This window comes from Trifolium pratense, linkage group LG5, assembly GCF_020283565.1.
Source record: "Trifolium pratense cultivar HEN17-A07 linkage group LG5, ARS_RC_1.1, whole genome shotgun sequence".
Taxonomy (NCBI): Eukaryota; Viridiplantae; Streptophyta; class Magnoliopsida; order Fabales; family Fabaceae; genus Trifolium; species Trifolium pratense.
In genome coordinates, this window is record NC_060063.1 from 29,557,992 (window position 1) to 29,585,952 (window position 27,961).

Genomic DNA, 27,961 nt, shown 5'->3' on the forward strand with positions numbered 1-27,961 from the left:
GAAGAGAACAAAGTGGATTCACCTGTCATGTGATCAGAGGCACCTGAATCTACTATCCAAGTATGATTGGGACTGACACTAAAAAAAACAGAGTTACCTTTTGTTGCTACAGAGCAAGAAGAATTTTGAGACTCGAGGAGTTTGAACAGTTTCTCTAGTTGTTCCGTAGTGAATGGACCCTGAGTTGAAGTAGATTGTTGTCCTTGATCAGAATTACTTGCTTGGAATGCACGACCACCTTTCTTCTTCTTCCAATTAGGAGTCCAGTTAGGAGGTTTGCCTTTGAGCTTCCAACAATCTTCACGCGTATGCCATTCGCGGTTGCAGTAATCACATCGAGGAACTTCATCTGGTTTTTTTCCTTCATAGGGGTTTCTAGTTGCCAAAGCCGAGCCTTCAGATTCAGAGCTTCGAGGTGTCTTGCCCATCATAATTCCTTGTCGTGCCTCCTCCCTTTTTATTTCTGCAAAAGTCTCACGAAGAGTTGGCAATGGAACCTTTCCCAAAATTCGACCTCTTACCTCATCAAGGTCTTTATTCAGCCCAGCGAGAAACATGAACACACGATCATTCTCTTGTCTCTTTAGAAATAACACACTATCTTCTGCGCATTTCCAATTGTCATCATAACAAAGATCCAACTCTTGCCATAAGGTCAGCAACTCGTTATAATAAGTAGTTACATTCCGGTCACCTTGCTTAGCATGCCATAACTGTGACTTTAAACCAAAGATTTGAGAGGCGTTTTGGATATCAGAGTATGTTTCCTTGACAGCTTCCCACACATCCTTTGCGGAAGGCAAAAACATGTAAGGCTTGCCTATGCCAGTTTCCATAGTGCTTACTAACCAAGCAATAATCATGGAGTTTTCAGACTTCCATTGTTGGTGAAGTGGGTCTCCTTGTGCCGGTTCAGCGAATGCTCCCGTCAAAAAACCAAGTTTTCCTTTGCCATCCAATACCAAGCGAACAGTTTGGGCCCATTGATTATAGTTATTCCCGTTCATCTTAGGAATATCGACCTTGAGGGAGGAACCCTCTTTGTCTTTGAAGCCTGTGTTGAAATCGTTGTCACCATAAACAGTTCTGTTCCGATTTCCGTTGTTGCCGCCATTACCGCTACTGTTAGCGATAAAGTCTGGTATCTTTCCGAAGTCTGGTATCCCACCACCACGGCCACCACCGTCTCCGCGGCCAGCTCCATCTACGCGGCCACCGCCTCCGTTTCCGCGGCCAGCACCTGTTGGTTGGCCATCGTTATTGACCGAGGACCCGGTATAGGCCTGGCCTATGGGAGGCCACTTGTTGTCGGCCATGAGAGACAAACGGGTATGGGAATGGGTCGGGTAAAAGAACGGGTCGAACAGAAATTTAGTTGTGGAAAGCTTCACAATAGCACTCTAACCCTAACCTAGGTCTCGTGATACCATGTAGAAATATATGTGTGAATGCTATATTAATTTTATTCTTCAGCTCAAGGCTGGTATTTATAATAAAAGTACAACTAGATATCTCCTTGATTTAGGAGAAATAAAAGGAAATAATGATATGTTTAGAATCTTCTAGAAATAACAAATTAGGAAACTAAATATATTCCAACAGAGAGGTTGATGTATTTCACTTACATTAATTGCTAACAAATTATCAAACAACAAAAGATATATGGAAAGAGGGATACCTTAATGATTGTATTATCCTTGGAACATTTCCTGAGTTTAAGACTTTTCAAAGAAGGAAATGTTATTCGATATTGTTTGGGACACATGGCGATCAAACTTGGTAGACCAAAAAGATGGAGATCTCTCAATTCTGGAAGATGAAGCCGAATCTCCATGTGGTTTTGATGATCACTAGTGTCATGTCCAAATATGTATTCCAACTGCGGGCAATTAAAAACAAGGAGCTCTTTCAATTTTGGGATGACATTGACCCAGTTATTGCCACCAGTCTCATGATCTCCAGTGTCTACTATTACGTGCTTCAGTTCATCACAGTTCATAATTCTCAAAGTTTCCAATTGCATTATTTGAGCAATAGATAGGATAAATACTGATTTCATCTTCGGAAAATGAGTCAGTACAATCTCTTTAATATTGCAGGGAATCTTTGATTGTATTGGAAGACATTGAACACGTTTCCATATGTTAAGACGATGTGAATTTGATTCCTGCAATGAAGTTATGTAATCCAATTGGAAAAAAGGAACTCAATCAAAGCAAACATTATTGTACTGAAAAGTTATTATTACTTATAATTATAATAATAGTATTGATGCCCAAAATTCTATACATTACACTGCTATTATAATTGATGATTTGCCAATATATTAACAGTAATCTTCAATTTAGGATCCAACCTAGCTACTAGCTTGTAAAAACAGAAATATAACAGAAAAGATGAGAGGCTTACTGATGCCACTGAGTTATCATGCGGTTGATCCCCATCATCATCAACTAATGGGATTCTGGTTTGACAACATAAACGAGTCCACCAAGAGAAGGTATTGCATTTGATAGGATCCAATTGTATTTGTGCTTTGGAAGTGGAAGATGATCCTTTCACACTTGAAGACATGGGATCATAACATTCTTCAAAAATATCAATGAAGTTTGGTAATTCAGAAAGCTCCAATTGACTTAGTGAAACCAGTTCAAAATGTTGAGATTGGCCAAACACATATTTCAATCCATCACATTTTGTTATTCTGATAGTTTCCAGTGCTGGAAGGTCTTGAGCAAAGAGGAAAGGTAGTATAGATTCTAATCGGTGACATTCCTCAATACTAATAACTTTCAGTTTCGAAAACATTGAACCATGATTCTTATTATTACCACCGTCATCTATTTCTTCATCCTCTCGTCTTTCATCTGCTATTATGGTTTCCAGTCCCTCGCAGTTAAATATTTCCAATGTCTCTAGTAGCAGTAGGTTTCGAAAAGTTGACACTTCAAATAGGGAAACTAACATTGGGCAATCATCAAGTGTGATGGTCTTTAGATTGCAGAGGTTTAGCTTACCTTTAAACAAGCTTCGCAAATGTTTACAATTCATGATTGATAGATTTTCTAAATTGTTCAAAGATTGAAAGCAAAAGGGGCCAATGAATAGTTCTTCCAAAATTTCCATGTTTTTCAGTTCTAGTACAACCAACTTGGACAACACAATTGGTACTTGAGAACCAACGGTGTCAATCAGGCACTGTAGTTGTGGCATGTCCCTCAAATGAAGTTCAACAAGATCATTCATATCTGAGCCTCTGCTGAGATTTCTCCATTCCCCCTTAATTCTTTCTAGAGAAAGAGCCTCTGCTGTTTGCATGCAGTACTTGAGTGTTTCTTCTGAAAATTGACACTTTTCATTGCCACAAAACACAACATATTTGGATAAATTGGTTTTGTCCGAATAGAAGGCTTTCCAATGATTCCTGATATGATATCTTTGCAACTCAGGTAAGGTTATTTCCTGACAAAAATCATTGAAACTATATTTGAAATACAACTCTTCAAGTGATGAGCATCTTTTAATAACTTCAAATGGATTATTCGTTCTAATTTTACAATGTTTCAACTTCAACAATTTAAACTTCCTCAGCTTTGTAATTTGGTCTGGCAATTCTTTGATTGTGCATTTAACCAAATAAAGAGTCTCCAGACTTTGTAGGTTTCCCAAAATAGAGATGTCACCTAAATCCACTTCATCAACCAACATAGATCGAATATTGGTCAATGACTGAATTGAATCTGGTAATGATAAATGTTGAAAGTAATTGCCAGAAAAATACAAAACACGAAGGTTGATAACATTTTCAAAGAAAGAATTTGGGACTTCTATACATTCGCTGTCATAATCTCTATCCACCTTGAAAATTAAAGTCTCAAGTTTGGAACCATCAAAATTGAAGAAAAATAAATCCAGGCACTTCCCTTCACATAATAAATATTTGATATTTGTCTGCTTTTCAACCAATGACTTTTGCTTTTTATCAAACAGTTTTACACATTGAATCTCTTTGTTTGCTATCCAATGAGCTGCATCACGAACCAAATCATGCATTTTTAGACGTTTTTTATCATCCTCCAACAACAAACAAGAATCTACGAGTCTGTTTCTGGCTACAACTACTTGGTTTCGAGCATCATTATAATAGCCATAATCTTCTCCCAAACGACCCACTCCTATGCTAATAGAAATTTCTTCATCTTCTCGGAAAACCGAACATAAGAGGAACAACCCCTTGGCTTTTTCATCCTTCAAATAGTCATAGCTAAACTTCAAACATTTATAAATTCCAGCCATATCGTCATCAACACCATGCATGGATACAGGCTGCTTCAAGGAATTCAATGTCACATCCAATTCAACCTCTTGATCTTGTTGGCCCTTTAAGCTACTGGCAATAACTGATATTGCAACTGGCAATCTTTTGCATTCAATTGCAATTTCACGTGCCTTATCGATCAATTTTTTTGGGAAGCTATCACGTATCCCGGCATACATTTCGAACATGAGCCATGCGTCTTCTTCAGATAAAAGACCCAATTCAATTCTCTTATCACAATCCATTTTGTTGAAAGTTTGTTTATTACGCGAGGTTACAAGAACTCTACAACCTTTGTGATTGTCTCGTTTTGGAATCCCTATTGCATCAAAATCAAGAGGTGGGCCTCGATCCCACACATCATCCAGTATCACAAGAATTTTGTCACCATTTGTTAATCTGCTCCATAGTTTTTTGGGTCGGTCTACTTCATTAAATCCATCCAATTTCAATCCTAAAGGTCCAGCAATCTCATCTTGAATCTTTTTTATATCAGGAGTAAACGTCACTGTCGTATCAACGACATACGCAAATTGTTCAGATTGCTTTAGCTCTTTACCCACTTCTTTGGCCAATGTAGTTTTTCCAGTGCCCCCCATCCCTTGCAATCCGGTTATATAGTTGTTGTCATCTTTTAGTGCATCCAAAAGTTCTTTTTGATTTGCCTCTCTACTTTTAAAAGAAATGTACTCTTTGGTTGAATAACGTTCAACATCTGGAAGAGGGCGAGGAAGTTCAATATCAACAAATGTCCCTCCCTTTTCTAGTAGTCGTTTGATATCCTTCAAGTTATTTGCCAACTCCTTTCCCTTTTTATAACGCCATATACAATCAGGACAAAATCCAAAAAAACATGTTTGTTTTGTTTTTGTGTCCACTTGATTGAGCTTATCAATTTCCTCTGCCCAAGAACCAACATCAGCTTGAATATCCTTATCTCTTTCTTTTGCCACTTTGACACGTTGCACCATAGTTATCCTTTCTGGTTCCAACCTAACTCTTTCTTCTTCAAATTCTTTAACAATGCATGTGAAGCAAAATACATGATGGGCTTCTGCTATTGCCCCATTAATCAATTTCTCCACGTATGGCTTCACCAAATCACAGAGGAAACTTGCCATCTAAATCAATTTCAATAAAAGAAAGTCAGGCATATATATATAAATGGTCATTAGCTTCAGATAGAATTAATTTAATTTTGAGCCTAAATTCTGAGTAATAAATATAGAATTAAAGGTATTAGGATCAATATAAATAATGACTCATTGTAACATACTCTTTGTTCTAAAATTAGTGTCTTTCTAAAAAGATGAAAGAATATAACAATTTATAATTTAAAAAATCATCTTTATATATATTAATTAATCAACAACAGTCTAGCCTTATCATATTTACATCCAACTCGTTACGAATATTCTAAAACCCACTTCAAGGTGAAGAATATATTAATTATTCCCAACTTGTGAATGAAGTTAGAGAAGTTAGGACCATGGAGTGTTTTGGTAAAGATGACAGCTTGCTGATGCTGTGTGTTGACATGGAACAACTTCAGCAAATTTGATTGAACCAGTTCTCAAATGAAATAAAAATCAATGTCAATATGCTTAGAACAGTCATGATGAGAGCAGGATGAGAAATCATCTTAATTGCAGATTGATTGTCACAAAACACCATAACAGAAGTAGTGAGCACTTCATAATGCACGAGTTAACGTTTTAACCAAACAATTTCACTTGCAAGCGTTTTCTCAAACTCTCTAGTTAAGGGTATAATAGGAAAAATAACATTAAATGTTTCATTGGTATTGTAAAGCGACTCTCGCACATACCTTGTTTTGGGTACTTTCAGTGCATATTATGATCAAGTTTTATGAACAGTCTTCTTCTTTCTCCAATCTACACAAAGAATCATGTAATGTTTACTGTAGTTGAAGTTATACAGTAAACAAAAGCAATAGACACTATAATATTTGAAAAATGCTATTTGTCGCGAATAAAATTTCACGAACAAACAAAAAATAAGTTGTAAGCGTTAATCACTTGCTAATTTTTCTTCATTAGTCACTTTGACTCACATATACATATAATGAGGTGGCTCTAAAAGGTAACACATGAACAGATCTGAGTGAAACTGGCTAATTGTATAGCAGATTCTTGTATGTAGTATAGCATATGTGTTGAAATTTTTATTTTTTTATCAGTTGAATTGAAGTATGGATAACTACTGGATAAGTATTAAGCAGTTTTCAAGCCGTGGAAACACTACTATCTTATTGAAATCAGAAGACAAGTTATCACTTGTAGATGAAGCAACAGATCATAACCAACTTGAAGACACACAGTAGCATATCATATTCCTTCCTTAGACTAGCATAGCTTACTATAGTTGGTTACAACTTACAACTGTAATAAGTTTGTTATAACTGATTCATTTCAGTTAGTTAGAACTAGCTTGTATATAAGTGAATTGTAAGCTTCTTTGTTCAATGTATGAATTTCTCTCAATTTTCTCTGTTCCCTGCCATCTTCAAGAACTTTCACTCTAATTTGACCAAAAAAACCATTTTCTAATATTTTAAACCAATATTAACTAAAGGGTAATTTTGTAACAACAGTTGAAGTGTTCAACTCCACTAATCTGGTTTTTCAACAGAAACACACTAAACTTTGATTTTTTTCTTTACACATAACTTTGATGTTTAACAACAAATATGTTTATTTTATTTTTAGTTGTACCTTTAATTCTAGTACCAAAAGTAACTGCACTGGTTAACGGTGGAGGTAGATATAGAACTAAGAGCAAATCCTACAGATCCTGAAAAAATATAAACAAAATAGTAAAAATAAAGACTAGATTTATTGATTTCTTGAATCATCAGCAAATAAACTTTGCAAATCACAAATACTCAATTTTTTCTCCCAGAGAAATTTTCCAGATTAACTACTAACATGTATTATTAAAATGATAATATACACATGAAAAAATGCATTTATAAAAATGAAGGCTTACACAGCAGGAAAAAAAATATGATCTGAAAGAAATGCTTGATTACCACTTATGACTCATTTCCGTTAAGTGCACAAAGATAATCTTTTCCCCTTTCTCCAATTGCAAGCAGAAACAATAGTGGATAGTAGCAGAGAGAGACTATAACATTTCTGGATATACTAATCCCAATAATGTATAGGCTTCAGAACAAAGCAACAAACAACGAACTAATTATTGTAGGAATATTTTTAGTGCCACAAACACGTAATCAAATAGACACTCAGTTCATTGTCAGCCCCACTAAAAAGTAAAAAGTCACTAATTTTCATTTCTTGTAGGTCCCTCTTGTCTCTCCTTTATTTGAATTGTAAATAAAAAGTGTGTAGTGATCAATTAATTATATTAAATTTTTGTGTGACATAACTTTTTTTTAGGTATGCAATAGTGTTGAAATATTTCCTATTTAGTACTATTTATTTTCTTATTTAAGAGTCATTATACTTATTTAAGAGTCATTATGTTACTCCTAAAATAAAGGAGCTGGTTTTGTATTTTCTAAACTCAGCCATTGCTCTAAACTCAGCTTCAGCACTACTTCTTGCAACTACACCTTGTTTTTTGCTTCTCCAAGTCACAAGATTGCCCCACACATATGTGCAATAACCTGAAGTTGATTTTCTATCAATAATGGACCCTGCCCAATCTGCATCGGTGAATATTGCCACATTTTTATCATTGGTCTTCTTGAAGAATAACCCTTTCCCAGGAGTTGCTTTTAAGTATCTCAAGATTCTGTGCACCGCTTCAAGGTGTTCTTCATATGGTGCATGCATGAATTGACTCACAACACTAACAGAGAAAGCAATGTCAGGACGAGTATGAGCCAAATATATTAATTTTCCAACCAACCTCTGATATCTTCCAGTGTCAACTGGTGTGTCCCCTTTCTCCCAAAGTTTGGCACTTTGGTCCATCGGTGTGTCAGCAGGCTTACAACCACTCATACCGGTCTCTTGTAGGAGATCAAGAACATATTTTCTCTGAGAAACAACAATTCCTTTCTTTGACCTTGCTACTTCCATGCCAAGGAAATACTTGAGGGGACCCAAGTCTTTGATTTCAAAATCTGCTGCTAAGTTCCTTTTTAATCTCTCCATTTCTATCTCATCATTACCTGTAAGAATAATATCATCAACATAGACTATCAAAACAGTTATCATTCCATTTTGACCTGACTTTGTGAATAAAGTATGATCTGCTTGTCCTTGAGTATATTCCTGTTTCTTTACAGACTGAGTAAACTTTTCAAACCAAGCTCTCGGAGATTGTTTCAATCCGTATAAGGACTTCTTTAGTTTACACACCTGTGACCCAAAGGTTTCTTCAAAACCTGGAGGACAGTCCATATATACTTCTTCTTCTAAATCACCATTTAGAAAAACATTTTTGACATCTAGCTGATGGAGAGGCCAGTCTAAGTTAGCAGCAAGGGATAACAGTATTCTGATTGTGTTAAGTTTTGCAACAGGAGCAAAGGTCTCTGAGTAATCTATGCCATAGGTCTGAGTGAATCCTTTTGCAACCAATCGAGCTTTGTAACTTCCGATTGATCCATCAGAATTGCATTTTATTGTGAACACCCACTTACATCCCACAGTTCTTTTACCTGCCGGCAGAGTTGTGGCACTCCAAGTTTTATTCTTTTCAAGAGCTTTCATCTCCTCAAAAACAGCTTCCTTCCACTTTGGAATTTCTAGAGCCTCCTGTACATTCTTAGGAATTTTGACACTAGATAGATTAGAAGTAAATGCAGCAAAAGAGGGAGACAAGTTTGAATATGATACAAAGTTAGACAAGGGGTGCTTAGTACATGGCCTACCTGGCTTCCTATGGGCTATGGGAACATTAAGATCAGTATATTGTTTCCTAAGTTCTATGGGGACATCAAGGTCGGTATATAAAGAATTAGGATCAAGGAGAGATTTACCTGTCTGAGTCTGTTGACTTTCACTCGGTTCAGATTCTTGGCTGAGTTGAGGAACAAGGTCTTCTACTACTTGATCATTGTTTCTTCTGACATAAAATTTGCCTTTCCAAATTGGATTTCCTTCCTCAAATCTTTTTTCTGTTTCATTATAAGGATCTTTATTTGGTGCATTTTGATTAATTTCAGAAAAAACATTGGTTTGGTCTTTGTTTTGATTTGTTGCCTCGAATTCTGATTGATCCTTACTCATGGAAGAAGTAGGTTCATCTAATTTTTCCAAGGCATTTTCTTTAGGTGCAGATGTACATGGAACAGAATTATGTGATATATACACATCTTCTGAGATAATTAAGTTTTCAAACAATTCAGGAGAATCTTCATTTGTTTTCCCCCCTTGAAGATGATCATTACCAAAAAACGGTTTGTTTTCAAAAAAAGTAACGTCCATTGTTACAAATATTTTCTTTGTATTAGGATCAAAACATTTATAACCTTTTTGAGAAGATGAATAACCAATAAAAACACATTTGATTGCACGAGGTTCAAGTTTACCAAGATGCTTGTGTTCGTGAACAAAAGCTGTGCATCCAAATATTTTAAGTGGTAAATCTGATAGAACTGAAGCAATTGGAAAATATTTCAAGAAACTTTGCAAAGGAGTTTGAAATTTCAAAGCACGGGATGGCATACGGTTTATTAAATGTGCAGCTGTCAAGACAGCTTCACCCCATAAATATTTAGGGACATTGGTAGAGAAGAGTAGTGCTCGTGCAACTTCAAGAAGGTGCCGGTTTTTCCTCTCTGCAATCCCATTTTGTGGGGGTGAGTTAACACATGAACTTTGATGCACAATTCCATTTTCAAGAAAAAAATTTCCAACAATTTTATTAAAAAATTCAGTACCATTGTCAGTTCTAAACACTTGTATTTGGGTGTTAAACTGTGTCTGCACCAATTTACAAAAGTTTTTAATTATTTGACCTACCTCAGATTTTTCTTTCAACAAGTATACCCAACAAAGTCTAGTATGATCATCTGTGAAAGTGATAAACCATTTTTTGTTGGATAAAGTACTTGTTCGATTAGGCCCCCAAACATCACTATGAATCATTGAAAAGGGTTTTGAAGGTTTATAAGATTGAATTGGAAAAACACTTCGATGATGTTTAGCAAACTCACAAACCTCACATTTCAGTGACGAAATGTCTTGTTCAACAAAAAGTTTAGGAAACAATGAACTTAAATACTTAAAACTAGGGTGGCCTAATCTTAAATGCCACAACATAATGTCATCCTTATTATTTGAAACAAAAAAAGATTTAACAGGAGAAAAACTTATTGGTCCAATTTGATGTCTGGTTTTTGGTTCATCTTCCAAGTAGTAGAGTCCACCACTTTCCTCAGCAGTGCCAATCATCCTCCCCGAGATCAAATCCTGAAAAACACAATGAGTATCAAAGAAATGAGCTTGGCAGTTTTTATTTGCGGTTAGCTTACTGACAGATAATAAGTTGCAAGACAAATTTGGGACATGTAACACATCTTGGATGGTTAGTAAGGGAGACAAAACAATAGAACCTTTTCCTGCCACGGCTGAAAGAGAGCCATCTGCTATTTTAATTTTGAAATTTCCTGCACATGGTTTATATGAAGAAAATAAACTGGATTCACCGGTCATATGATCGGTGGCTCCAGAATCAACGATCCATGTACGATTAGGAATGACACTAAGATGGGCTGATTTTGGAAAGTTACCTTTCTGGGCTATGGAGCACGAAGGTGTTTGAGACTCGAGGAGTTTGTACATTTGGTCTAGTTGTTCCTTAGTGAATGGAAATGCATTTGCGGAAGACTGTGGCTCTTGATCAGAAGTTGCTTGAAGTGCACGACCCTCACCCTTCTTTTTCCAATTAGGAGGCTTTCCATGAAGTTCCCAACAAGTCTCATGTGTGTGATAGCACCAGAATTTACAGTGATCACACTAGAGTTTACCATTTTTCTTACCATATTTCTTGCTGTCTTTACTGGTGTTGTTTGTGACAAGGGCAGAACCATCAGTTGCTGAATTTGGCTTTCCCATCATCACTCTTTGTCTAGCCTCCTCCCTTCTGATTTCTCAAAAAGTTTCTCGGATGGTTGGCAGCGGATTATTTCCAAGAATTCCATAACTTTGATTTTAGATCATAAATTTGAGAGAAACTTTTAATATCAGAGTAAGACAGTTTTACAGCGTCCCAAACATCTTTTGCTGTAGGCAGATACATGTATGTTTTTCTCATACCTATCTCCATATTATTAATAAGCCAGGCAATAATAGAAGAGTTTTCAGATTTCCAGAACCTGTAATTAGGATATGTTGTTGCAGGCATCGGAACATCACCTGTAAGAAAGCCCAACTTCCCTTTGCCCTCTAGAATAAGTCGAACAGTTTGGGACCATTCAGGGTAGTTTGAGCCATCCAGTTTCTGAACATTAACCTGAAGAGAGTTATTTTGACCTCCACCTCCTGAGTTACTGTAACCACCATCAAATGGGTAGCCATAACCGAACCCAAAAAAATTGTTGTTGGGATCTCCTCTGCCATAACCGATCCCACCGTTAAAGTTGTTGTTGGGATCTCCTCTGCCATAACCAATCCCACTGTTAAAATTGTTGTTTGTCATGAAACTGGGCATTTCTGGCATGGTAAATCCACTTCCTCTGCCGGAATTGTTGTTGGAGCCGCCGGAATTGATGTTGGTGCCGCTGCCGCCTCCGCCTCCACGACCTCCGGGAGGAGGTGGTGTTTGTGTAGGGTCCACCATAGTTTGGATCGGTCGGGTCGGATTAAGAACAGGTCGTCAGAAATTTTTTTTTTTTTTTTTTTTTACAGTATCACCCTAGCCCTAATAGAGCTCTGATACCATGTAGAAAAGCATATGGGTGATAACTGACTGTAATATATTATTATGATGCAAATGGCTCCTTTTATAGGAGAGAAAATACAAAACCAGCTCCTTTATTTTAGGAGTAACATAATGACTCTTAAATAAGTATAATGACTCTTAAATAAGAAAATAAATAGTACTAAATAGGAAATATTTCAACAAATAGACTTCATCAAGTCTTCCATGGTATACAATTGCAAATATTATTATATTGAATACGAATTTTACAAAATTCATTGTTTGATCGAAAGTTTATATCATATATAAATCATTCATAATTTTTTTAAAAAAATTAAAAATCATTTTATATGTTATTTAGACCCATCAAAGTAAGAAAACTAAGGACGCGAGCGAAAATGTTCCCCTGCAGCAAATGATTAAGTTGCTTTAATGATATATAACAAATGATTAAGCTGCTTTAAATTCAAAGATGATGTCTAGTCAACAAAGCTACATCAATTTCCACATACTTAACATCATAAATAAACAAAAGGCTAAATTACATTTTTGGTCTCCTAAGTTTCAAAAAGTTGCAATTTTAGTCCCCTATGTTTCAAAATAGCACTTCTAGCCCCCTAACTTTATCCCTTTTTGCAAAAGGTCAATTTTGACCAAGTCAACACTATGTGGCAAGTCACTTAAGTGACTCAGCTGCCACATCAGCTTTTTTTTTTATCTAATAATTTTTTTAAAAAAAAGGAATATGGGGTGAGATCATCTTCAACCTAACATCATCTTCAATTTCAATCCCAAATCGTTAAATTAAGAATGAGAACAAAGAATTTTCATTGGCCTTATTCAACACGCTTCAAGGTGGAGAAAAAGAATAGAAAAATCATCATCAGCAAAGACTATGCTTTTGATACAATCATTCAAATTCACATACTCACCAACAACAAAAAAATCATTCAAATTCACTTAACTTGGAAACAATTTTTAGATTTAATATTGGTGATGATAATGTATGGAATTGTACTATCAATTTTTTTCAATTGTTTGAGAACTCTATATTTTAAATAGACCAAAATACCAAATTAAAATTGTGCCATATTATATATTTTGCACAAAATATCATGTTTTGTGTCTATAGGAGCAGTTTTTCTTATTCTTTTCTTTCATCAATACTAATACCACTTTTTAAGGCCTGGCTATGTCCTTATTTATGGCCAACAAAGAGAACAAAACAATATGTTAGATTCATCGACAAGATTTTCAACCAACCAATAAAAAGGCCAACCATATTCGTATTTACCAACCGATAAAAATTACTTTAGGCTTGGTCAAATAATTGAAGATTAAGGTTGAAGTTGATAAGGATTTGAGATTGAAATTGAAGATGATGTTAGGTTGAAGATGATCTCACGTGACTACCCCTTCCATATTCCTTTTTTTAAAAAATAGTTGATGTGGTAGCTGAGTCACTTAAAGTGACTTGCCACATCAGCGTTGACTTGGTCAAAATTGACCTTTTGCAAAAGGGGGTAAAGTTAAGGGGCTAGAAGTGCTATTTTGAAACATAGGGGGCCAAAATCGCAACTTTCTGAAACTTATGGGGCCAAAAGTGCAATTTAGCCTAAACAAAATGCTACTTTCATTGTCACAAGAGAAACACACAGTAAATAAACATCTAGTTGCTACTTCAACGTATGATTTTGCTGATATTATATTACCTTAGTTGTTCCTCGGAGTAGCCTGTGTAGTGCTTCAGAGTATCAGTCCAAACAGGGCTCCTTTCGAGGGTAGATCTTGCCGCATAAACAGTAGAAGCAACGATCATTGAAGGGAAATACGAGGAGACAGTAGCTTAATGCATCATAGATAGCTCAGCTAGGAAATTCACCAGGTATTACAAAGTTTTACAGTTAAATAAAACCATTCCACAATCAATAACCACATAGAACTTGGAACAATTTTCACGATCAAACTATTAAGAAATATATACCTCTTTATCAGGGGAGTCAAGGCTTTGATGTACCTAATCAGAAAGACATCAGGAGTAGGAACTGTGAAAATCAAGTACAACGTGACCATATTTAAGCTACATCAATTCCACATACTTAAAAGGGACTGGAATGTACAGTTAGGCCTGAAGTAAATTAAATAAAATCATGACCATATCTATGATACTTAAAGTGAATTTTCTACTTCAAAAAAACAGGGCAGTAACAGTATTGCATGTATACTTAAAGTTATCCAATTTTTGGGGGACTAATATCTGCATCACACAAAAGGTCTTAACTGCTGAAACAACCAAAATCAAGAGTTATTCCATGAAACACTAATTAATTTCCTGCAATCCATAGACACCAAACAGTTTCCATCATAATAAAACTAACTTTTACGATAATTAATGTCACTCTTTACAAACTCATTTCGAGAGACTTATCTATTTTAATGTGAGAGTTTTTACCAATAGTTTCTATCGTATTATTTTTATTATATATATGATACAATTTTGGAGACATAGTATAGCCTTGTAATGTATACCTTCTCTAAGAAAGCCTATTATTCATATCTTGTATGTTTCTCATTGCAGTGGTTTGCATACAAGAACCTTGTTTTCAAACCAGAAAGGTATGAACCATTTGTTTTGAATAACTTACCACAATTTATCACAATGTATTATCTTCTTGTTTGTTGTTTTCCAACAAGGTTCACATGAGTAATACTTATGTATCTAAACATGTTCAATGGAATAACAGGGAAGAACTTGTACAGAAAGTAAAGGAAACAGTTACTGAAATAATTGGGAACAAATAAAAGAGTTTGGAAATGCTAAGATGTTGTTGACATGAACATGATAGAGTTCTATCTTACAGTTGAAGATTTCATCATGATTCATTTTGTAGCCATAAGCTTTTCGACAAAACCTTATCCCCTGTAATTTAATATCAATCCATTTTATGATTATCTTATATATGTATGTATTGCATGAATTATATTTTTCTTAAAAAGGACAATAATAAAGATCCACTCACCTAGAATGTTGCAAAGGAGAGAGTTACACCAACCACCATTGTTAGAACTGTTGTGTTGGTTCCATATCCATGGCTATACAAATTCCCATGCCCGCATGCTCCACCTGCCCATAATAAAAGTAGTAGTACTAGTAGTGTTGACTTTGTTCAACTTGAATTCTTTAAGTGATGTTTCTTAGTCAGAGACATAGAGGGAAGAAGATATTTTAAGACATACTTTGTTTTAGTCTCTTTTAAATGAACAAGAACAACAAATGCAAAATTTATACAAATTTAGAGAAAAATCAGTAACTACGTATATATGATTGTTCTTTGTATTTAGAGTATCAATTTCATTCTGAAATGGTTTTCCATTCACATTTGCACAGAAATGGAATCATATATATATAGATTCCTAAAGGCTCTATATCATCCATCATATGTAACCAACAAAGATCCTTCTAACTATATATCTTTACAGAATCTCTGATTTCACCTATTGAATATTGAAGAATGAATACAAAGCTTGAGTTTGACTCAAATATACATTTTATACAAACTGACTCTAACAGAATTCCACAACCACAAACCTACTTGCCATTAATTGGCAATCAAATTGCAAGAAACATTCGGCAAAATAACTTCATCAACGTTGCATACAGCAATCGATCATGGTTTTAAATACACAAACTGACTGTTGGGGAAAAATCAAACTTAAAGAGTCTCTTTAACGCAGAATCATTTTTCCCATTCCCAACACTTGTGCAATTAAATAGATAACTAGAAAAATCTAATTCCAAAGCAGAATAATAATGACAGCATAATAAATATCAAACACCAAAATTTTACGTGGAAAATCCTCTTAATGTGAGAGAATAAAAAACCACGAGACCAAGTCAGATAAATCTTCCACTATGAATAATAATAAGTACACAATAGTCTTCCTAGTAAAAACAATACTCACCAAAGGTAGAAACCAACTAAAAACACATATTCCACACAAATGGCCTATTAAAACACAATACACCTATTTTTTGTTTTTTGTTTTCTCTTTTTCTCCTTTTTTTTTCCTTCTTTTTTTCTCTTTTTTTTTTTTCTCCTTTTTTTTTTTTAATATAAATTGTGTGGATTCCACATGAGGAGTGAATCCACCCAACACAAACAAAATAAGATGGTTATTAAGTTCATTTCATATGAGAAATGACGAAACCTTACACTCACGGAATAAACAATATTGACGGAGAATAGCACACACAATTAAAAGTATAGCAAATTAGCAATGAAAATATAGTCTAATAACCAATAGGGGCAATTAAAACTGCCTCTTGTTGAATGATACTCTCCAAAACAGCTTCAGAGGATGTCAATTGATGCTTAAGATCTTCCGCAACTTGACTTAAAAAATCTATCTTCAAACGCAAGTCTTCAACATCCTTGGTAACCCGTTTCTTGAAATCCAACAATTTTTCCAAAGCATCTGGAGATACTTGTATTTCAGGAAATAAAGCACGCCTCTCGACACCATCCAACCAATCCTTATCAAAAGCAAAGCTGAGTGCATCTTGTAATAGCTCCACAAATTCAGAGTGGCTTGAGCCTGATACTTCTAGCAAAGTATGGGTTTTGAGGAATTTCAATAGCTCAGCTAGTGAGTTGTAGGCACATCCCTTGTATTTATTACTAAGTGAAGTATCCTTTAAACGAACAGAAGGATTCTCAACAAGAAAATCAGATAACAAAGACAAGTTCTCATAATCCAAATGATTCTTGGAGACCAGTTGCTCAAGCTCCCTCTTGACAAGCGAAGAACTTAAATCTTCTACTTTTTTAGAAGGGTCACCTGAAATTATAGGAGAGAATTATTATGCCAATTTGAGCAGAACAAATTAACTAAAAATAAAACAAAGCAATAAGATACCTTTAGAAGGCATTGATGGGATCTGAGATGCAATAGGAGATGGGATGCTAGGAGAGGGTTTAGATTTGGAAACTATTATTTCATCATCCTTAGAAAACCGTTCCTCAACATTTGAGTTTACTTTCATGAAAGCATCGCCATTTGGAGAAACTGAACAGCATGTAGAAAAGAAGAGAATTCAAAATTAAAAGGATGATGAGGTAGCATAAGAAAATAAAATCGATGCAAAATATCTCTACCTTGATCATTCTTATTCTTAGTAGTTTCTTCTATTGCAACACCCTGCTTAAAATTTTAAAGGATGTTTATGTTTATATTGTAATTCAATTCCTGCATTTGAAAAAGAGTCAAAATAATAAAAGGAAAATGAGGGGAATTGCCTTTTGTTTAGAAGTAACTACTTGTAAAGGTGGCTCATTCTTTGTTCCCGAAATGGTAGACACAGCTGCAAGTGCTGTTTTTTCTGATGTTGATTCCTCCAACTAATTTTATAGCATGAGAATGTAAATTAGATGCAGCAATTAATATTTAAGTAGTATTTTAAATAAAATTATATTATTTCTTCAAATATTTCTTGTTAGCTTTATATGCAAAATGAGGTGGTACTATATTACATTATGTACTTGTGAAGGTTTGACTATAGTATCAGTTTCTCCAAGTGATTGTTCCTATAATAATGTCAAAATTATTAATTAGAAGTATTACTAAGTAAGAGCTTAGACTATAAATTTGACATGGCCTGTTAAATATTTCTGAATTTGTTGGTAGTATTGCTAAATCCAGAACATTTTCAACATATTCATGTGCTGTCTCTGGTGTTTGTTTCATTTGTATCTGTACAATAAATAGCATGTTTGATTCAAAGACATAGTCATGGTGATTATTATTAAAATTATTAATTACATGTATTACTAAGTTGAGGCTTTGACTATAAATATGACAGCCTGCAAATTACTTACTTCTGAACTTGTTGGCAGTATTGCTAAATCTGGATCGTTTGGAATAAATACGTGCTCAGCCTCTAGGGTTTGTTTCATTTGTATCTGCACAAAAAATAGCATGTTTGATTCAAAGACATAGCTAGTCATGTTATTATTATTATTATAATTATTAATAATTACATGTATAACTAAGTAAGGGCTTAGACATAAATTTGACATGGCCTGCAAATTACTTACTTCGGAATTTGTTGGTAGTATTGCTAAATCTTCTACTTTTTGAGAAGGATCCCCTGAAAGCATACGAAAGCATTATTATGCCAATTTGAGCACAACAAGTTAATTAAAAATAAAATCGATCCAAAAAATCTTTACCATGACCATTATTAGTCTTAGAAGTCCCTTCTATCTCAATACCCTGCTTAAAATTTAAAAGAATGTTTATTTTTATAGTATAATTCAATTTTTGCATTTGAAAGAGTCAAAACAATAAAAGGAAAATGAGGGAAATTGCCTTTTGCTTAGATGGAACGACTTGTATAGTTGCAACTGGTGTTTTTTCTGATGTTGATCCCTCCAACTAATTGCACAGCATGAAAATGTAAATTAGTTGAAGCCTATAATATATTTTAAGCAAAAAATTATCTTTTTCAAGTATTTCTTGTTAATTAGCTTTATTACATTATTTACTTGAGAAGGTTGGACTATAGTATCAATTTCTTCAAGTGAATGTTGTTGTTCCATTGATCGTTCATTCAGCAACTCCTGTAATAAGATCAAAATTATTAATTACATGTATCACTCGGCTTTATATGCAAAATGAGGTAGTACTATATTAAATTTGTCATGGTCTGCAAATTACTTACTTTTGAATTTGTTGGTAGTATTGTTAAATCCGGAACATTTTCGAGAACTGGTAGTTCAAAATCTTCAGTGATTTTTGCACTTGGCAGTTGTTCAATCCCAGCATTTTCAACAATTTCAATACTTGCTAAATTCGACCCGGTATCAAAATCTTCAGTGGTTTCTGAACTTTGTAGTTGTTCAAATAGATCGCTCACATTCACATACAAATCATAACCTATAGAAAAATACATTATGAACATCATTAGATAGATAAGCATTATTATATAAAATCAAAATATCTACTACTTCACCTTATAAAAAAAAAAATCGTAAATTAAAGTTTAAAGATGTCCACATTGGCCTAATCGTTAGAATTTATCACTGTTATATTTATATAAATTCAAACTTCAATTAGAGATAAATTTTAATCGGCCATGAATTTAGTAAGGCCACACCCCATTTAAGGACTGATTAAAAGCAATTAAAATCACATAATGGTAAAACCATAATCACATATTTGTAAAATCAAACTGAAATATTGGATATAGTGTGTACCTGTGCCATATTCTGAACCTTTAAATTCTCCTAAGATGTCGGTTGCTTCTGCTGAAGTCAGAGTGAGTTTTTGACAATTCCGCACGAAGCAATTTTTCACAGCCTGAAATTGATTTCCTTGAGCACAACAGAGGCTTGGCAGCATATCAAATGCTACAACATTTAGATTTGGAATATCAACTTTCTGATCATCTTCACTTTTGAATATTTCCTCTAACTCATTTGCTTTTGTTATCAACAGAACATCTAGCTTCGGAAGCTCTTTACATACCGAGAATGGAAGGACATATGTCAACTTGTTGCAATTTATAACAGCAAGTCCTTGTAGCTTTGGGAAGCATGTTGTTGAAGACAAGGAATTTGAATTTTGTTTATTCTCCAAACCATCATCATCTTCAATAATATGTTCCAACTCTTTGCATTCTTCTATTCTTAAATAAACCAACTCTGGTAGAAATCTTAACATGGAAGTGGAGAAGACAGATTTCAACTTGTTGCACTTTATAACAGCAAGTTCTTGTAGCTTTGGGAAGCATGTTGTTGAAGACAAGGACTTTGAATTATTTTTATTCTCCAAACCATCATCATCTTCAATAATATGTTCCAACTCTTTGCATTCTTCTATACTTAAATTAACCAACTCTAGTAGCAATCTCAAAATGGCAGTGGAGAATGCAATTTTCAATTTGTCACATCGCAAAATTCTTATGTGTGTAAGGTTTTTGAGGGCAAATGAATTTTTGGGAATCACAAAAAGACAAGTCATCATAGGCAGATCATACAACATAATGTATCGCAAACCTAAGTCCAGTTGTTGTCCATCTATTTCATCGAGGGAAAATATATTTTCTACATTGCATCTGGATAATATAATGCCTTGCAAAGTGAGAAAATAATCCACGTTCCCACTCAGTTCCTAAATGTACGTACATAAAATAAATTACCAGTAAGATAATAGAATTAAATAATATCATAGCAATTACAGGCAGTTAAAAGATCATAGGAATTTATTCAGTATTGTTTGGCCATGATTTTTTTTTTTTTTGGTTTTTCATAGATTTCTTCCATTAAAGATAATCTTCATTATAACAACTAGTTTTTTTTTTTGGCTAGATTATAACAACTAGTTAAAGTTATAAAACCCATATATGAATATCAACTCTTTGCATACTTCTATGATATGTCATTTCATCATTGTCAACATCAAATTCATAAATTTATTTTTTAAAACCCATGAAAAATTATAAAATTAAAAAATACAAGTCATGGAGTAACTTGATTAACTTAGTATCATATTTTCTTAGCTATTTCAAAAATTTCATCTCTAGGATTTATGGATATATCTATTTCATGATATTTTAAATGTTTTGTTTAGAAAGTATTTTTATTTATAAATTTAAAATAATCTGATAATAGCAAATGAGCTTGTAAAATAGGTTGGCCATGTTAACCAAAATATCAATTTTTTCAAGCTCATTTTTATGGAGGGATTGATGTATTTCACTTACTTAAATTGCTAAGAAATTATCAAACAACAAAGATATATGGAAAGAGGGATACCTTAATGATTGTATTATCCTGGGAACATTTCCCGAGTTCAAGACTTTTCAAAGAAGGAAAGGTTATTCGATATTGTTTGGGACACGTGGCGATCAAACTTGGTAGACCGACAAGATGGAGATCTCTCAATTCCGGAAAATGAAGTTGAATCTCCATGTAGTTTTGATGATTAATAATAGTGTCATGTCCAAATATGTATTCCAATTGTGCGCAATCTTCAACAAAGAGCTTGTTCAATTTTGGGAAGACATTGACACAGATGTTGCCACCAGTGTTATGCTCTCCAGTGTCTATTATTACGTGCTTCAGTTCATCACAGTTCATAATTGCCAAAGTTTCCAACTGCATTATTAGATCAATAGATAGGATAAATACTGATTTCATCTTCGGAAAATGAGTCAGTACAATATCTTTAATATTGCAGAGGATCTTTGATTGTATTGGAAGACATTGAACACGTTCCCATATGTTAAGACGGTGTGAATTTGATTCCTGCAATGTAGTTATGTAATGCCAATGAAAAAAGGAACTCAATCAAAGCAAACATTGTTGTACTGTGCACATAAATTAAGGAAAATTTATTATTACTTGTAATAATAGTATTGATGCCCAAAATTGTATACTCCAATACAATGAGTGAGCCAGTTGACTGTGTCACGTATGCCAATGCATAACTTTGACCATTAATATTTTTAATCATATAATAATAAAAATTATAAAAATATGATATTTTGAAAATACTCATCGAAATGAATCCAACAACATCTTATATGTTAATATTTATTTTTATTTATTAATAGAAAAATAGGGTCAAAGCAAAATACTATATGTGAATAGTGCACTAATACAATCATTAAGCTAGTCTGACCCCTTCCTTTGATCCGTTGCTAGTCTGACCCCTTCATTTGATTCGAAGGGACCGCTTCGTCCGCTTCGTCCGATGCATATAGTCAAAATGACTCACTCATTTTGGGGCAGAGAGGGAGTATTTACTAACAGTAGTATTCAATTTTGGGGTGTTTTATGCACAAACTCTATCTATAAATAAATATTGTATAACATGCAACCTACTAGCTTGTAAAAAGAGAAAGTGTATAAAAAGATACTCCATCCGTCCCTTTTTATAAGAACCTTCTCGAAAATCACGGGTAATAAGAAAAGTTGTTGAAGTAATAATTGTCATAAAATTGTGTTACTATTACTAAATTAGCCTTGTGTATTAATACATTCATTGTTGATTTTTCATATTCCAAGATAAATTGGTAATATTAATAAGGGGTATGTTTGTAAAAAGTGTAATAAATGCATCTAAAAATTTGTAAAGGGTCCTATATTTAGAGAGACACTTTTTTTTTGTTTGTAAAAGGGTCTTATAATTAGGGACGGAGGGAGTAATAGAAAAAAGATGAGAGGCTTACAGATGCCACTGAGCAGTCATGCGGTTGATCCCTATCAACATCATCAACCAATGGGATTGTGGTTTGACAACATAAACGAATCCACCAAGAGAAGGCATTGCATTTGATAGGATCCAATTGTATTTCTGCTTTGGAACCATAATTGGAAGTGGAATGTGATCCCTTCACACATGACGACATGCGATGATTACATTCTTCAAAAATACCAATGAAGTTTGGTAATTCATAGAGCTCCAATTTACTCAGTGAAACCAGTTCAACATGTTGAGATTGGCCAAACACATATTTCAATCCATCACATTCTCTTATTCTGATAGCTTTTATTACTGGAAGGCCTTGAGCAGAGAGGAAAGATAGCATAGATTCTAATAGGTGACATCTCTCAATACGAATAACTTTTAGTTTTGAAAACATTGAACCATGACTCTTGTTATTATTACCACTGTCATCTATCTCTTCATCCTCTCTTCTTTCATCTGCTATTATGGTTTTCAGTCCCTCACAGTCAGATATTTCCAATTCTTCTAGTAGCACAAGGCTTCGAGAAGTAGACGCTTCAAATAGGGAAGCTAACATAGGGCAATTCTCAAGTGTGATGGTCTTTAGATTGCAGAGGTTTAGCTTACCTTTAAACAAGCTTCGTAAATGTATACAATCCTTGATTGATAGCTTTTCTAAATTGTTCAAAGATTCAAAGGAAAGGGGTCCATTGAATAGTTCTTCCAAATTTTCCATTCCATGCAGTTGTAGTACAACCAACTTGGACAAAACATTTGGCACTTGAGAACCAATGGTGTCAACAAGGCACTGTAGTTGTGAAATCCAATACAAATGAAGTTCAACAAGATCATTCATACCTAGTTCTAAAGGAACAATCTCAGGCATCAGATTTCTCCATCCCCACTCAATTCCATGTAGCGAAAGAGCATCTGCTGTTTGCATGCAGTACTTGAGTGTTCCTTTTGAAAATTGACACGCTACATCATCATCATCACAGTCAAACAACACATATTTTGGGAATTTGATTCTCTCCATTGAAGAAGAATATAAGGAATTCACACCACTATTGATATGATATCTTTGCAACTCAGGTAAGGTTATTTCCTGACAAAAATCATTGAAACTATTTTTGAAATACAACTCTTCAAGTGATGAGCATCTTTCAATAACTTCAAATGGATTATTCATTCTAATTTCGCAACATTTTAACTTCAACGATTTAAACTTCCCCAGTTTTGTAATTTGGTTTGGCAGTTCTTTTATTTTGCAATATTTCAAATCAAGAGTCTCAAGACTTTCTAGGTTTCCCAAAATGGAGATGTCACCTAAAGCCACACTTTCAACCGACATAGATCGAATATTTGTCATTGACCGAATTGAATCTGGTAATGATAAAGACAATTGGTTGTAATTGCCTGAAAAATACAAAACACGAAGCTTGATCAAATTCTCAAAGAAAGACTTTGGAACTTCTAGACGTGCGCGGTCTTCATCTCCATCCACCGAGACAATTAAAATCTCAAGTTTGGAACTATCAAATTTCAAGTTAAAAAAATCCATGCACTTCCCTTCACATAATAAATATTTGATATTTGTCTGATTTTCAACCAATGACTTTTGCTTTTTATCAAACAATTTTATACATTGAATCTCTTTGTTCGCTATCCATTGAGCTGCATCACGAACCAAATCATGCATTTTTAGACGATTGTTATTGACCTCCAACAACAAACAAGAATCTACGAGCTTGTTTTTGGCTACAACTACTTGGTTTCGAGCATCATCGTAGCTACCATAATCTTCCCCCAAAAGACCCACTCCTGTGCAAAGTCTAGTTAGAACTTCAATAGAATTTTCTTCATCTTCTCGGAAAACCGAACATAAGAGGAACAACCCCTTGGCTTTTTCATCCTTCAGATTATCATAGCTAATCTTCAAACAGTTATAAATTCCAACCATATCATCATCAACACCATGCATGGATACAGGCTGCTTCAAGGATTTCAATGTCACATCCCACTCATGCTCTCGATTTTGTTGGCCCTTTAAGCTGCTGGCGATAACTGAAATTGCAACAGGTAATTGTTTGCATTCCTTTGCAATTTCACGTGCCTTATTGATCAATATTTCTGAGGAGCTATTACATATCCCGGCATACCATTCAAACATGACCCATGCATCTTCTGTAGATAAAAGACCCAATTCAATTGTCTTATGACAATCCATTATGTCGAAAGTTATTTTACTACGCGAGGTTACAAGAACTCTACAACCTTTGTGATTGTCTCGCTTTGGAATCCCTATTGCCTCAAAATCAAGACGTGGGCCTCGATCCCACACATCATCCAGTATCAGAAGAATTTTGTCACCGTTTGTTAATCTGCTCCATAGTTTTTTGGGTCGGTCTGATTCATTACAATCCTCCCATTTCAATCCTAAAGATCCAGCAAGATCATCTTGAATTTTTTTTATATCAGGTGTAAATGACACGGTTGTATCAACAACATAAGCAAATTGTTCAGATTGCTTTAGCTCTTTACCCACTTCTTTGACCAATGTAGTCTTTCCAGTGCCCCCCATCCCTTGCAATCCGGTTATATAGTTGTTATCATCTTTTAGTGCATCCAACAGTTCTTCGTATTTTGACTTTCTGCTTTCAAAAGAAATGTAATCTTTTGATGAATAGCGTTCAGCATCTGGAAGACAGCGAGGAAGTTCAATATTTTCAAATTTCTCTCCCTTTTCTTTTAGTTCTTTGATCCTCTTCACTGTATTTACCAACTCCTTTCCCTTTTTATATCGCCATATGCAATCAGGACAAAATCCAAAAAAATATGGTTGTTTTGTTTTTGTGTCCACTTGATTGAGCTTATCAATTTCCTCTTCCCAAGAACCAACTTTAGCTTGAATATCTTTACCTCTTTCTTTTGCCACTTTGACACGTTGCGCCATAGTTATCCTTTCTGGTTCCAACCTGGCCCTTTCTTCTTCAAATTCCTTAACAATGCATGTGAAGCAAAATACATGACGTGCTTCTGCTATTGCCCCATCAATCAATTTCGCCACATATGGCTTCACAAATTCATAGAGGAAACTTGCCATCTAAATCAATGTCAATAAAACAAAGTCAGGTTCAGATAGACTTAGTTTAATTTTGAGCCTAAATTCTATGAGAAATAAATATAGAATGAAAGGTATTAGGATCAATAATCTCCATCGTAAATCTTATTTATATCCAAACTCATTAATCTCTAAGTCTTTCTTAATAGTTTTTCATATAGTTTTTCTAGGTTTCTCTCTACATGCCCAAACCACCTTATTTAGCAATTGAAAACAGAATATAACAACTAACTGGTCTAACTTTATCGTGTATATTCTAAAACCCACTTCATGGTAAAGAATATGTTAATTATTTCCAACTTGTGAACGAAGTTAGAGAAGTTAGTGTTAACAGCCCGGGCCCTTTTTCTATGTATTTAGTAGGTAATCCCGGCGCTGCCACCACACGATATTCTCTACTCCCCTCTCTAGTAGGGTTTTGCCTTTCGTGGAAATCGAACCACATACCCTGGGGTTCAAGTACATGTTCAATCCATTCCCACTACCAATTGAGCTGTAGTGGATTATCTGTTATCCACACAACTGCCCCAATCAGCATCTGCATATGCTGAGAGAATCGGAGATCTGTTGGCAGGAGATTTGGGGCTTCCTAGGCGGATGCATAAATTGACTAAGCTTGTTGAAGATGGTGAAAAACAAGGAGATGAGGCTTCCTAGGCGGATGCATAAATTGACTAAGCTTGTTGCACAGTGAAGTTTATATCAGGCCTTGAAATGGTTAAGTACATTAAATATCCAATGAGCCTTTCGTAGCATCAGATAATTTTAGGTTGGGATCCATGAGTAAGGAAACTGGCTTGCATCCATAGAAACCAAAATTTTCTATCTGAGATGATGATAAGCCCTTGGTGGAATGAGAAATTTCCAAATCTAAGAAATATTAAAAGTTTCCAATGACCTTCAATGTTAACTAGGATTGCAACTGGACTTGAATTTCAGCAATTTTCTAATTTTGGGCCAGTTAAAATTATATTATCGACACAGCTAGATGAGTAATTGATAACACTAGGGAGCATCCAGAACTTGAAGTTCTAGTTGATTCTCTAACTGGTACATGTGCAGTAGGTTCAGGGTTGGTAGGTTGACAAGGTGGATAGGGAGGATGTTGATCGTGAGGATCAGCCTCAGAAGGTGTATCTAGTGCGGGAAGGGAAATTACTACATCAGGAAAAAGGTTTAGTATGGGAGAGGCAGTAGGTAAGTTATGAAAAGGAAAGGTATTCTCATGCAAAGTGACATCTCATGAGATGAAAGAATGAGTTTTAATGCTGAAGTGTTTGTAATATTTGTAACCTCTTCAATAAATTAGGTTTTATGCTATTTTATAAGTTCACACTAGTGAAAATTGTATTTTTATAAGCTATTTTATCATAAACTAGCTTATAAAAATACAATTGAAGTTATGCAGTAAGCAAAAGCAATACATGAAGCCTTCAACTCACCTCTCCTCCTTCTAAGCTATTTTTATAAGTTATTTTATCATAAACTACCTTGTCAAACTTATAATACACAAAAATTGCATAAGCTGTTTACATAAGCTCAAAAATAAGCTAATCCAAACGGGCCCTAAGTCAATTCAAAGGGGTCCTAAATCAATTATTTGTTGCTTATAAAAAAATCTGCAGATAGAAAAGCTAAAAGAGTAAAAGGAAAACAAGAATATTTGTATACCTTGTTTTGCTAAGTTTCAGTGCATATTATGATCAAGTTTTATGAACAGTCTTCTTCTTCTAATTTCTCCAATCTACACAAAGAATCATGTAATGTTTAATGCAATTGAAGTTATGCAGTAAGCAAAAACAATAGACACTTATATCAAAAAAATAAATAAAATAGACATTACATGAAGCCTTCTAACTCCATTTGATTTGAATTTGAACATATACGATTGCGAGAGAAGGAGAGTTGGTGAGAGTACTGTGAATATTTTGGTGACACCAATCGCTACATCAACATTTCGTGCTCTGATTTGAACCTCCATGAGATAGAACACGAAGAGATTATAAACGAATTAGCGTTGCAGGTTTTGGAATGGGTTTGGTAGTTTAAATGGCGATGAAGGAAGAAATTACAGATGTGGGAGGGTCAGAGGTAGTTGGCAACGATGGAGGGTAATAAATAAAATTTCGTTTTTAATCACCGCTGTATAAAAAATTTCAGTAACTTTTTTAATAATGCATGTTCTATCATGATTCTTTTTCCCTACTTTTTACTCGTATATATCATTTGAAATTTAAAAAAAAATTGTAGCGGTCATATTTAGTACATTATAATAGGATTAAAATTGGGTGCATACAAATTTTGTAAGACAAAAACGTGTGACTTTTTTTCATACGAACGAAAAATAAAATTTGATAATTCTTTAAGAACCAAAAATTTATTTAACCTAAAATAAATATTAAATTTTAAAATTAAATATTAGTTAAAAT

At 34.4% G+C, this 27,961-nt stretch overlaps 2 protein-coding genes and 1 long non-coding RNA gene across 3 annotated transcripts; all 3 read right to left on the minus strand.

Annotated features, from left to right (window-relative positions):
* Positions 1–1,072: 1,072 nt before the first annotated feature.
* Positions 1,073–7,640, minus strand: LOC123883612 (probable disease resistance protein At4g27220). The gene is made up of 5 exons (XM_045932508.1): positions 7,371–7,640; positions 7,054–7,132; positions 6,147–6,213; positions 2,410–5,439; positions 1,073–2,167 (listed from the first exon to the last, which is right to left on the minus strand). Exons 4-5 carry the CDS (start codon positions 5,437–5,439, stop codon positions 1,634–1,636), a joined length of 3,564 nt encoding a protein of 1,187 aa, XP_045788464.1. The 5' UTR covers positions 6,147–6,213; positions 7,054–7,132; positions 7,371–7,640; the 3' UTR covers positions 1,073–1,633.
* Positions 7,641–16,069: 8,429 nt separating this feature from the next.
* On the minus strand, positions 16,070–27,619 carry LOC123886409. Its single transcript, XM_045935727.1, has 17 exons — positions 27,376–27,619; positions 27,204–27,276; positions 22,413–25,514; positions 20,995–21,486; positions 19,435–20,350; positions 18,900–19,114; positions 18,724–18,798; positions 18,548–18,613; positions 18,409–18,451; positions 18,274–18,326; positions 18,055–18,138; positions 17,870–17,929; positions 17,710–17,763; positions 17,476–17,577; positions 17,335–17,377; positions 17,096–17,245; positions 16,070–17,017 (listed from the first exon to the last, which is right to left on the minus strand). Exons 3-17 carry the CDS (start codon positions 25,512–25,514, stop codon positions 16,470–16,472), a joined length of 6,003 nt encoding a protein of 2,000 aa, XP_045791683.1. The 5' UTR covers positions 27,204–27,276; positions 27,376–27,619; the 3' UTR covers positions 16,070–16,469.
* LOC123883625 lies at positions 17,710–18,456 on the minus strand. Its single transcript, XR_006800336.1, has 4 exons — positions 18,409–18,456; positions 18,274–18,326; positions 18,055–18,138; positions 17,710–17,763 (listed from the first exon to the last, which is right to left on the minus strand). It is a non-coding gene; the product is annotated as an uncharacterized LOC123883625 (long non-coding RNA).
* Positions 27,620–27,961: the final 342 nt, after the last annotated feature.